Here is a 12,418-nt window from a genome sequence, read left to right on the forward strand (position 1 = left end):
TCATCCCATATTTACATTTCTCAAAAGACTTCAATTGGTACGTGCAAGAAATAGGCCAATTTGGCAGCTTTTTGTTCAATTTCTCGTGGAGTCAAATTCTCATCAGTACGGGCCAAGGGAATGGCCCCCTGGCCTCTGATATCCATATAAAGGACACGACGAGCATAAATATCCTCTTCAACTTCTATTCTAATGGATTGAATATCTTTTATAAGGAATCGGAGAAATATGCGATGATTTTTTCCTCGATTTTTTATCCTCGGCGTCTCGTCCTTGATGCTGATTTGTGTCAAAATATTTTGTGTCGGTACTTTGAAATGAGGCAAAAATATTTTTTTGCACTTTTTATTTTATTTTGAAAAATATATATATATGATGGGAAAGTAAATTATTCTACACTATTTCAAGACACTTTTTGATATAAAACTGTTATCCAATGCAAAATGTATTAACTATTGAAAAAATTGAGAATAAAAATGATATTAAAATTTGTTGGTTACACAAGTGTTATAATAAGCAAAGATTAAAAACCGAAGTACAATTAAAATGTGGTACAAAAAATAAAAATTATGATGCAAACATAATCACCCAGTCCACTGCAAGCCATCTTGCGAATGCAACTTCAAGAAACTGCTTATTTTTTGGTACTTTTAAGGATACGAATATTCGTCTGTTGGATTAAGAAATTGGGGATGAGCTGACGTTTTCGAAGCAATGTTTTACGGCCATCCGGTAATTTACTGCATTCTCATTCGCTTTCAAGGGCTAAAATACCTCGTGTTATAGTGATTTTCGACCCGTGGCCAGCTGGTAAACGACGATTTAATGTTGGTATTGATTCTTTCATAGTTATCTAACTTATGGGTTTGATTTCCTCCATACACTTTTGGCAGCTCGATAAGTTCCGTTGAGGATATTGATCAATCTTCAATTCCCTGCATTTCCCGGGCCACAGGCAATCATCATTTGCTTTCAAAGGCTTAAAGATGATGCCAGGGTTTGCTCTCTCTCGTGGCATAAACTACTGGGTAATACAGTCCATGGTATCATTATTTAATACTAGTTCACCTACATGTCTTCCTTGGGGAAGAAATATAGCTGAATATCATATATTTTGTAGCTATGCAAGGATTCTTTTCTCTGGGTGGGTGTGTGTGTGTGTGTGTGTGTGTGTTTTTTTTTTTTTTTCGAAAGTATAACGGATGCGCGCCTCTTTTGGGTCCATGCTGCGTACGTTTCCAGACGCTAACTTGGTTTTTTATCTGAAGGTGTTGAAAGCAATGAAGATTCATAATCTTTACTACAATGCTTCTCGGGAAATTTTTGTATAGTTTCAGGGTGGTTATATTGTGATTACAATTTTTGTTTGATTCATCATATTTAAATTGCAGTTAAGCTCCTCGTATTTGTTCATTGTAGCAATTATTTTCTCAACTTTTTTTGTCGAATTTTTATCTTCAGCGCTATAGAACCAATGGGCGATGCTTGGTTACAATTTCGAATCCGTTATTATATGTTTGCTCTCGTTTTTGTTGTTTTTGATGTTGAAACGATTTTTCTTTATGACTTTATCCATGGGTAACGAGTTTCGATGTATTGGGTGTATCTGTATTTATAGAAGCTTTAATTTTCGTGCTTATCTTAATTGATGGTTTAGTTTATGCATGGCGAAAGGGGGCATTGGAATGGTCTTAGCTCTTGAATATTCAGACAAAATAAAGGAAAGGGAAAAAAAAAGATTGAAAAAGTTATGAATTCCATTGAGTTTCCTTTACTTGATCAAACACTGACAAAACTTCAGGTAAGTTATGTTATAGAAAAAAGTGAATTCTTGCATTTTGCCCTCCTGTTGAGAAAGTATTCATTCTTCATCCCATATTTACATTTCTCAAAAGACTTCAATTGGTACGTGCAAGAAATAGGCCAATTTGGCAGCTTTTTGTTCAATTTCTCGTGGAGTCAAATTCTCATCAGTACGGGCCAAGGGAATGGCCCCCTGGCCTCTGATATCCATATAAAGGACACGACGAGCATAAATATCATCTTCAACTTCTATTCTAATGGATTGAATATCTTTTATAAGGAATCGGAGAAATATGCGATGATTTTTTCCTCGATTTTTTATCCTCGGCGTCTCGTCCTTGATGCTGATTTGTGTCAAAATATTTTGTGTCGGTACTTTGAAATGAGGCAAAAATATTTTTTTGCACTTTTTATTTTATTTTGAAAAATATATATATATGATGGGAAAGTAAATTATTCTACACTATTTCAAGACACTTTTTGATATAAAACTGTTATCCAATGCAAAATGTATTAACTATTGAAAAAATTGAGAATAAAAATGATATTAAAATTTGTTGGTTACACAAGTGTTATAATAAGCAAAGATTAAAAACCGAAGTACAATTAAAATGTGGTACAAAAAATAAAAATTATGATGCAAACATAATCACCCAGTCCACTGCAAGCCATCTTGCGAATGCAACTTCAAGAAACTGCTTATTTTTTGGTACTTTTAAGGATACGAATATTCGTCTGTTGGATTAAGAAATTGGGGATGAGCTGACGTTTTCGAAGCAATGTTTTACGGCCATCCGGTAATTTACTGCATTCTCATTCGCTTTCAAGGGCTAAAATACCTCGTGTTATAGTGATTTTCGACCCGTGGCCAGCACTTTAAATACTTGAATATAAAAAGCAGTATAGAACATTTAAGATTATATAGTAGAGTAGGTTAAAAACAGAGAACTGTTAAACCATATGTATCTAAAACTTCCACGACTTTAGTACAAAAATCAATAATAGCTCAACATTAGGAAGTTTTGATATAATAACATCTACCCAGGAGCAAACAAGGTTCCAATTTAATAGCCTTCACATATATGGTTGATGGCCTCGGTACTCTTCATGATATCATGAGAATCTGACTGAGAGAGAAGTAAAAAAAACAGAGATTGCCACTATATAATAAAAGGAATGCACCACAGGGGAAAATACACAGCCAACATTCTCCCTCTACTCGAAAGCTTCGTCATCATCATCAGGAAGCGGTTGACTGGCAGCTGCAAGAAGTTCGGCCTCGTGCCTGCAAAATTAAAAATGTCAATTACAATCTGATCGATTTTAGTTAGGTTTACAAGCCACGTATTTTAAATGAATGGGAAAACTCTCTCCATTAACATAAGCCTCAATTTCATGTATCGTGTTTCTGTCATAGCCAGATATTATAGACATAAAAAAGGTGAATAGGTTAGACAGATTGAAAATGCGGCTCTGAATCTAACAAACACAGCCAGATATTAAAGACATAAAGAAGGCAAAATGGTTAAACAGATTGAAAATGCGGTTCTGAATCTAACATCAGCAGTTCAAATAACTACAAAATCTGATATGCTTTACTAATTCAATTTTAGCAAAATACCCCGTAAGTGTGTGAGCGTGTGAGAGAAACAGGGAGATTCTTACTGGTTCTGTGCAGCCAAATCGATTTGTACTTCTGGTGGAGCAAGAGCAGGAGATTCCACAAAGTGCAAGTTAGCATCCCTACAAAACCACAAAAACATTCACTTACAGCAATTCAAATTGCAGGCAATGCAACTGACTCGGAAAATGGTGACTAAACCAATCTTTTCAACTGTCTTACAAAGCCAGTAACTGATTTATACTACTTACCCAGCAAGTTTCCTGGCAAGGTACAAGAAAGGCTTCTCAAAATTGTAGTTACTTTTTGCCGAGATTTCATAGTACTGCAAATTCTTTTTCCGGTGGAACGTAACTTGCTTTGCCTTCACCTGTCGGTTCTTCACATCAACCTTGTTGCCACAAAGCACAATTGGGATGTTCTCACAGACCCTGCAGTAGGTAGTATAAGTATTCCCAGTATGTCAATCTCCCATAGAAATACACAGAGTAATGAAGGAGTAATAGAATAGATGAAAATCCATACCGGCAAAGATCCCGATGCCACGTTGGGACATTCTTGTAAGTCAATCGTGCCGTTACATCAAACATAATAATGGCACATTGTCCATGGATGCTGCACAAATTGAACTTCAGTAAGATGCTTGATCAATAGGAAACAAACCTATATAATGTCTATCAAAAGCACATTGCTGGGGTTAGAATAAAGTGCAATATCAAACATGAAAGTTTCGCCAGAGAGGAAGAAACGAGCTAATTCTGCCAGAAACGAGGTATAAAACAACTTAATTTTGAAATTAATCGTCATACAAGTAATAGGAACTGCACTTACTAGTATCCATCCCTAAGGCCACCAAATTTCTCCTGACCAGCTGTGTCCCAGCAATAAAATCTGATCTTCCCACAGTTTGTGAAGAAATCCAGTGGATGTACTTCTACGCCAATGGTTGCTGTATAACATATAGTTAGAAAAAAGACTGTAGAAAAGTATGCAACAAAATTTGCATTATGGCAAAAGATTTAATTAGGCTCACGTTCATATTTCTTCTCAAATTCGCCAGTGAGATGCCTCTTCACAAATGTAGTTTTCCCTGTGAAACGAAAAGAAATCCGAATCGGAGAAAACTCATTATAACACAAGATAAATGCACCAAACACTTGTTCTTCTTCTTCATTTGCTCATTCAATATTAGATAGCACGAAACATAAGCTTCAAATTAGGGGTCATGCAAAACTTAAATGGAGATCATTTCTAGCATACATCGGATATAGCTCTATAAATATAGCTAAATTTGAACTTCAAATTAGAACAACAGTAGTTCAATTTAGTAAATTCTCAGTACATGGAGACAAAACCAGTATAGTCATTTCTCAAAACCTAATCTTAAAATTCATTGGTTCAAGAAATACACTTGTTTTCAACCCAATCCATGCAATTTCAAAATACACTCAAAACCTTAATCTCGAAATTTCATGATAGAGTAGTACTCTTTATCTGAACACAATTCATAATATACCCGAAACATATTCAACACACTAAAACTAAAAAAGGGAAAAAAATCTTAGTTCGACAAAAGATCAATAAACATGAATTCAAGATTAAAAAATCCAACTTTCCAAACTGAAACAATTATTCCACGTAACGAAGTACCCATCTTAGTAACCATCTCAACAAATTAAAGGCAGAGGTAAAACAATAATTTATTAAAATACTAAATTCTCTAAATTTACCGGTGCCACCATCGCCAACAAGTACGAGCTTGAAACTTGGGTAATCCACAGTCTGCTGATTTGGTAACGCCTAAAACCCACAAAACGCAAATCAATTAAATCTCATCAAATCAAATCCAAATTTACATCGTATACATAATCTAAATTCTCCAAAAGAAAAAAAATTAGAGAAAAAAATCCGAATCTCACCATTTGTATCTGCTGTCTTCTAGAAAGATAAATACAGAATGAAGGATCAAGAACTCGAGATAGACCAGAGACGTGAGATTTACGCTGACAAGTGTAATGTTTGTATGTTTATATAATGGGAAGAGTAGGGTTTCTTTTCGGGAGGTTTTGCAATGTGCTTGATCGCGTAGCGTTACTCCAACGCGTTCGTATCAACCGTTTGATTAAAAGTTGAACAGGTCGGGCTGGGCCGGGCTCTCTTAGACCGGATTTTGGTTATAAATGTGACACCCATATATTCTAGCCTAAATAACGATCAAAGAATCCCTTAAAAGAGATAATAGCAGAGCGTACGCAAGTAAGTGCGCAAGCAGTTGACTAATATACTTATTCAAAAGTAATATTAGAATTTTGGAGATTCGAAAATCTAAAATTTGTTGAATAATATGGTAATAAGTGATTTAAAGTATTCAATTATATATGTATACATACACGTGTGCACGTGTATATATTATAGTCTACGTAATTGAAACAATTTTGCTGTTTGTACAGATGAAATCCTAGCAAATATGTTACAGTAGTTGGTTTTTTTTTTTGTTTTTTTTGTCTTTGTCCAATAAAAAATTGCCAACTGTATTCTTAAACAATCGGGCAATTGAATGAATTCAAGAACATATTCGAAGAAATTCTAACCCCCAGTCGGAATGGTTTGTGGGTTCGGAACAGCTATAGTAGTTGAACCTAATAAGATAGCAATTACAACCTAAGAAGTAATAAGTATTTGGCTGCTTTAATTTGTACATATAGAACTATCCTAATTAATATATTAAGAAATGCAAACGTATCAATAAAATTTATATGCATAAATTGATAAACTAAAATTAGATATTAAATATAAATTTGTATTTTTGCGCTTCAAGTAAAAACGTAGCTAAATAATAACATTCATTAGTTCATTAAAACAATATATAACTTCAAATTTACTATTAGCCACTTGTTATCTAATAGAAGGTTATATTAATATGCTATTTTAATCATTGAAATATTTCAAAACAAAATAAGCAAATTTATATTATTAATATTTAAACTATATTGAAGTAGGTATGTATATAACATGTCACTTTATATTCTTATTTTTATTTTGAACAAAGTGAATTGAAACTAATCATAAAAAATCATATATTTCGTCACAATTGTATTTTAGGTACGTCTCCCTCATTTTAAAGCCAAAAAGTGGTGGGGAGTATGTGATACTAAACTAAACCTAGAAATAGTGTGGTTAGTGATACTTTTAAAACATAAAAGGACGTCTCTGATATTGTCATATAAGTGAAAGAACGTTTATAATATATTATCTATAAATTCAATGTGCCTTTTACTTTATTTTTGAGTTTGGATACAATATTGAAGTTAACTAATTTGAAAGTAATATTACTTGATAGTCATATCAAGAAAAAAGTATTTACTTTTCTATAAACTTTTTACTTTTTACGTATACTAAACTATGCAATACTTTAGTTAAAGTTACTTACTTTAAAGCTTGTGTAGCCTTAATTTTTAAATAGCATCATTTCCTCCATAAGTTTCCATCATTCTTAAGTGTGATTGGCATATTTCAAATGTTTTTATTCGTGGCATTCATATCCGCCACCTTGTTACCCTTCACCAGAATCTCCATTTGACGGAAAATGTCTATTTAGAAGATAAATGTCCATGTGACATATACGTGATGTTGGTCCAAAAATTATTTCCTTAATTCATAAAATAATATAATGATCGTTCACGCTACATTGAATGATAGAAATTGATTTTTAAGTACAATTTTACCCTCTCGATCAAACATTATGTGCATGTTGTGTAGCCATTTTTGAAAAAATAGATATCTGGGAATACTGAACGGATAATATACGTGACATTGGTCCAAAAAATATTAACATAGTGACTGTTCACATTACATTGAATAGTAAAAATTGATTTTTTTTTTCAGACAAATTTACTCTATCGATCAAACCTTATGTGCATACCGTGGAATCATTTTTGACAAAATAGATATTTGGGGATGTGCGGACAATAATAAAAGAAAAGGACATGACCGCCACACTAATATGAAACACTCAAAGACACTTGGTGGAATTTATACCCTAAAACAAACATTTTGTCAATTTCTATCTTTTGACTAATAAAAGAAAAGTTTCTTACTTTACAGCTTATTTAATTATAAACAAGCTTATAAGCAAAAATAGAAAGGAACCATTTTATAAGTACATCACTTTTCACACATTTTTTCACAGCATATACACATGTAAGTGGGTGGGATCCACGATTATTGGTTCTATAAGTACATTACTTTTCACACATTTTTTCAAAGTACATACACATGCAAGTGGGTGAGGTCCACGATTATTGGTTTTATAAGTACATCACTTTTCACACATTTTTTCAAAGCACACACACATGCAAGTGGATGAGGTCCACGATTAAAATAATCGTGAACCCCACCACTTGAGAAAGTCTGAAAATTATTGTAAAAAAAATTATGTACAAACAGTATTTTTGTGCAAGAGAAGACACTTACGCAAGCTAATGAACACACTTGGTCTACAGACATTTATACACGTGCCCATGACAATTTTTTCCCCCCTTGCAAACCGACGTTTCATGTGTATTCTGCTAAAAACAAAAAACACACAGAATATCATATAATTAATTTCTTCTTTTTTTTCTGACATTTAAGTTTGTGTCGTCTCTTCCTTCCAAATTCTTTCATAGTTCTTAAACACACAAATGAGTGATCAAGATTCAAGAACAACAGAAGAAACTCGATCTGCCACCAAATGAAAAAAAAAAAAATAACTGCTGTTAGATTTTTCAAAATCATCTGAAATTTCTGATAAAATTTGAGGTCAGTTACGTGAAGGTTTTTTTCTTTTTTTTAGGCCCGGTTTAAGCCGTATTCTTTCATAAAAAATATATTCTATAACATTGATTTAATATCATTTCAACTACACATTTTTTAATAAAATAATATTACACGCAAATTCAAAATTTTTCCTCATTTTTTAACCACACATTCTCCATCAATCTACTGTTCCAAAATATATTATTTCAAAATAACGTGGCTCAAACAGACACTTACCTATTTTCTTTGATTCTATCATGACAAGTGCGACTTTTTAAATTTTTATGTGTTTAGTTTCTTGAATTTGGATTTGAAAATGCCTCGAATTGTTAGGGGGGTAAGTTTTGTAATTATGATCATTTTCATTAATTTGCAGTAGGAAGATGATAAGAAGGGAGATTTGATGCCAATGGAGAAATGCAGAAAGCAAAGAAAAAGGCGCTGTGCTCAACCACATAGCATGAAAGAGTGTGAGTTTAGTTTTTAAGCCCAAAAAATATATAAATAAAATGAAAACTGTAGAACTACGTCGAATGGGTCGGCCAGTCTGCCGGGCAAGCATTTCTTGCAAGCAAGGTTTGACAAATTTATAAAGAGGAATAGTAATTGGTTTCACGAAACGTGTAGATAATAAATAAGTAGTAACTATGAATATATAGTTGAAAGAATAATATTATTTACAGTCGTCATGTGACTGTTAGTGATTTATTATATAAGGTAATAAAAAATTTACTATATTAATGTATTAAATCAATAGTTGCCACATGTATGTCGTCATATAGGATAACTATGACAGTGAACGACTGCAAATAACATTATTCGTAGTTGAAATTAATGTTTAATTTTGACTGAACTTATAAATTGATTCATAATTTAATTTCCAGAGGCTATTGTGGATTCCAAGTAGGTTGTCCACAAGTCAAATTCTATAATGGTATCCCAAGTCTTCTTTCATATCCATTTTACTACTACTTAACCTACAAAATTCAACTTCAAATAAAGTATGAAATTATAATAATCATTTAGCTATTGTATCTATCTTTTTTTCTCTCTCTCTCTCTCTCTCTCTCTTTTTTTTTTGTTGTTGATTATGGTATTTTTTCGAAAATTAACAAGACATTGCTCTAGTTTTTAAGTGTTACTAATTATTTTATCATTAACTAACATGGTCGTCCATTGAATGGCAAATAGTTACGTAGACAAAGATTGAAAGAAAAGATGAAAGTTCTTCAAGAACTTGTTCCCAATTGTAGAAAAGTTATTTCATGCTCTCTCTACACGCAATTTTTAAGAATCCTTCAATTTTATAAAGATGAAAAGTGTCTCATAGTTTTCTTTCTTCTTTAGAGAGACAAAGCATCAATACTAGATGACACTATAAAATACATAAAAGCCCTGCAAACTCAAGCTCAGGTAAATTCAGTTTTTGCCTATTTCTTTATACTTTGGGAAATTGTAATGGAATAATCGTTGCCATTTACGACTTGTACATATAAGTGGGCTCCATTATCCACATCGAGCTTTGAAGTGGGCTCCATTATCTACATCGAGCTTTTTGTCAAACTGAAATCTACATTGCTTGGGGTTAACTCACAAAGTGCACCAAGCAGCACTACTTGTGTATTATGTCCAGTTATCTAACGTCCGACTACAAGAGTATGAAGAAGACTGATTTTGACGAAGAAGTCAAGTCAGTCGTGAAGTTATGGACTACGCATCAAGCAACTATGAGTCTATCGAATGGTTGTCCTTTTGTCTTCGTTCTTCATTGTTCTTTTACATTTTCCTTTTCTTTTCCATTTAACTTGCTTCATATCATGAAATTCTAATGCAAGGGTAGCAGTACAAACACAAAGTCCAATGACTCGGGTTTATGAAACTCGAAGACGATAGGTTTGTGACAAAACTCTTTAAGGTTTCATTATGTTTTATGCATTTTTATAGCTCATGTCATGTCGTATTTTCTCATAGCTGGACTGAAGCTAAAACAAATCTAGTCATGTAAATCTCAATACACCATTTCAAGAATTGAAGTAAAAATGGTTTTTTTAACAGTGTTGGAATGTTTAGGGAATGTTTAGTGCCAAAACTAATATTCCATCGATTCCTGAAGTCAAGATGGAAGAGTAAGCTATGGCTGCTGTCTATTCTGCAGCTATTTTGGAGTTAGCTGGTAACACAAGCTAGGATTTGAATATCATCAAAATCGCTAGAATATTCCCATTCTTTTCCAGCTTCACTACTCAAAAACTATGTTGCCTCTTTTCCATACAGAAGATGTTAATTACAATAATGCTACAATGATCAAAAGTGCCTGACGGAAGTCCAGACCAACACTCACAATAGGGGGTGGGGGCCACTTCTTTTAGGAATTTTTTATTCGTTCCACACGAATGTGGGAGGATGTCAAGGTTTTTGTCAAGCATTTTCGGTCAACTGAGCTTAATTGTATATATTATTAGGAAGGCAAAAGAGTTTGACATCCAAAATTCAATTGCATGCACAAACACGATGAATCTAAAATAATAAGGTAGACTGAATACTTCGAAAGGATATAGAAGACAAAGGAATCAACGAAAATCAAAATAATTGAGACAATGAATTGGAAAATTCGACCATGTAGTGAATAACCCAATAGACATTCTTCAATAAATACTAATTAGAAACTTGCAGTGAGATCATTTAACACACATCCAGCATCAAATATGATCCAAGGTCAAACACATCCCTCATTTTTTTTCTTTGGAAAAAAAGAATGGCTACTGCCTATTGGAATGACAACAAATTTAATTCAGTAACTGACTAGCTTCCAAATGGGGAACTAGAAACTCCACGATTCAAGTGCATTTTGCATTCAGAAATGCTTATAAAAGCCTGATAAGCCAAATGCATGTCGAACAAATAAGAGAACTAACTATTCGTTACTCGTAAATCATACCAAAATGTGGCTACTGAAAAGGGAAAGCTCTGGCACGACGTATTAGATAGTCGAGACTTTTGGAACCTCCACAGGGAATTGGTCGATTTCATCAATCCATGGGTTTTTCTCCTTTGCCGGATTTATGGTCCTAAGAGCTTTCCACACTGCACTATTACACTTGAACCCAGATCCAAAGGCAATTTGCCAGGTCCTGTCTCCCCTCTTAATCCTCCCTTTGGCTTCAGAATATGCCAATTCATACCAAAGAGAGCTGCTCGAGGTGTTGCCAAATCGATATAGAGTCATTCGAGAAGGTTCCATGTGCCAATTGGATAGCTGTAGATTTTTTTCCAATTCATCCAACACAGCTCTTCCACCAGCATGAATGCAAAAATGCTCAAAAGCTAATTTAAAATCTGGGATGTAAGGCTTGAGCTTCCTTCTAAACAGCTTTCTTGCGACCAATGTTGCAAAGAAAAGCAACTGCTCGGACATCGGAAGCACGAGAGGACCCAAGGTCGTAATGTTCGTCTTCAAAGCATCACCGGCCACCGCCATCAAATCCTTCGACAGAGCGACTCCAATTTTCCCGTCGGAATCCTCCATTTGTGTAACACAAGAAAAGCATTTGTCATCAGCGCCTTTGTTGGTTCTGACAGTGTGCACCAATCTGTACTTGGATCGCCAACGGTCCGATCCTCTGTTAGAGAGCAAAATTGCAGCCCCTCCCATTCGAAACAGGCAATTTGAAACGAGCATTGACCTCTCATTCCCAAAATACCAATTCAGGGTAATATTCTCCATACTGACTACCAAAGCGTAAGTATTGGGATGAACCTGTAGGAGATTTTTAGCAAGATCAATTGAGATCAAACCAGCACTACAACCCATTCCACCTAAATTGTAACTAATTATGTTTCCCCTCAATTTGTAATGGTTAATAACCATAGCAGATAAAGAAGGAGTAGGATTAAACAGGCTGCAATTCACAATCAAAATCCCAATGTCCTTTGGCTTCAGAGAAGTTTTTGCAAGAAGTTCATCAATGGCACCAAACATTACAGCTTCTGCCTCTTTTCTTGCTTCCGCCATGCACGGATTCGGTGGCACCCTTAATACAGCCTCAGGGAGATAAGTCGACTCACCAAGTCCCGATCTCTCAAGAATTTTCCTTTGGAACTCAAGATTTTCCTTGGTAAAACAACCTGTCAACTTTGACTTTTCCATGAAAATCTGCCTAGTGCATTTCCTGTCATCATCAGGCTTATAACACGAGA

At 34.2% G+C, this 12,418-nt stretch overlaps 2 protein-coding genes and 1 long non-coding RNA gene across 4 annotated transcripts; 1 reads left to right on the forward strand and 2 right to left on the reverse strand.

Annotated features, from left to right (window-relative positions):
- Positions 1–2,694: 2,694 nt before the first annotated feature.
- Positions 2,695–5,499, reverse strand: LOC111377248 (GTP-binding nuclear protein Ran-3-like). The gene is made up of 8 exons (XM_023000312.1): positions 5,344–5,499; positions 5,155–5,224; positions 4,458–4,514; positions 4,256–4,373; positions 3,950–4,039; positions 3,676–3,855; positions 3,469–3,546; positions 2,695–3,088 (listed from the first exon to the last, which is right to left on the reverse strand). The coding sequence occupies exons 1-8, from the start codon at positions 5,344–5,346 to the stop codon at positions 3,019–3,021; spliced, it is 666 nt and encodes a 221-aa protein (XP_022856080.1). The 5' UTR covers positions 5,347–5,499; the 3' UTR covers positions 2,695–3,018.
- Positions 5,500–8,039: 2,540 nt separating this feature from the next.
- LOC111377250 lies at positions 8,040–10,283 on the forward strand. Of its 2 annotated transcripts, XR_002699689.1 has the most exons (4): positions 8,040–8,224; positions 8,598–8,691; positions 9,569–9,634; positions 9,719–10,283. It is a non-coding gene; the product is annotated as an uncharacterized LOC111377250 (long non-coding RNA). The 2 variants fall into 2 exon arrangements; XR_002699688.1 differs by having other exon boundaries at positions 9,569–10,283.
- Positions 10,284–10,841: 558 nt separating this feature from the next.
- LOC111377249 (3-ketoacyl-CoA synthase 11) lies at positions 10,842–12,412 on the reverse strand. The gene has a single exon (XM_023000313.1). The coding sequence runs from the start codon at positions 12,366–12,368 to the stop codon at positions 11,202–11,204; it is 1,167 nt and encodes a 388-aa protein (XP_022856081.1). The 5' UTR covers positions 12,369–12,412; the 3' UTR covers positions 10,842–11,201.
- Between the last annotated feature and the right edge of the window lie 6 nt (positions 12,413–12,418).

The sequence above is a fragment of the Olea europaea genome, unplaced genomic scaffold (assembly GCF_002742605.1).
Source record: "Olea europaea var. sylvestris unplaced genomic scaffold, O_europaea_v1 scaffold1630, whole genome shotgun sequence".
Classification (NCBI taxonomy): Eukaryota; Viridiplantae; Streptophyta; class Magnoliopsida; order Lamiales; family Oleaceae; genus Olea; species Olea europaea.

Excerpts from the sequence above, each read along its gene's own strand:
- LOC111377248 (XM_023000312.1), bottom strand. Across the intron at positions 4,515-5,154 it reads TGTTGGCGATGGTGGCACCG|GGAAAACTACATTTGTGAAG; the intron begins GTAAATTTAGAG and ends TTCGTTTCACAG. Across the intron at positions 4,040-4,255 it reads GGCCTTAGGGATGGATACTA|CATCCATGGACAATGTGCCA; the intron begins GTAAGTGCAGTT and ends CAATTTGTGCAG.
- LOC111377249 (XM_023000313.1), bottom strand. The coding sequence starts at position 12,368 with ATGGAAAAGTCAAAGTTGACAGGTTGTTTTACCAAGGAAAATCTTGAG.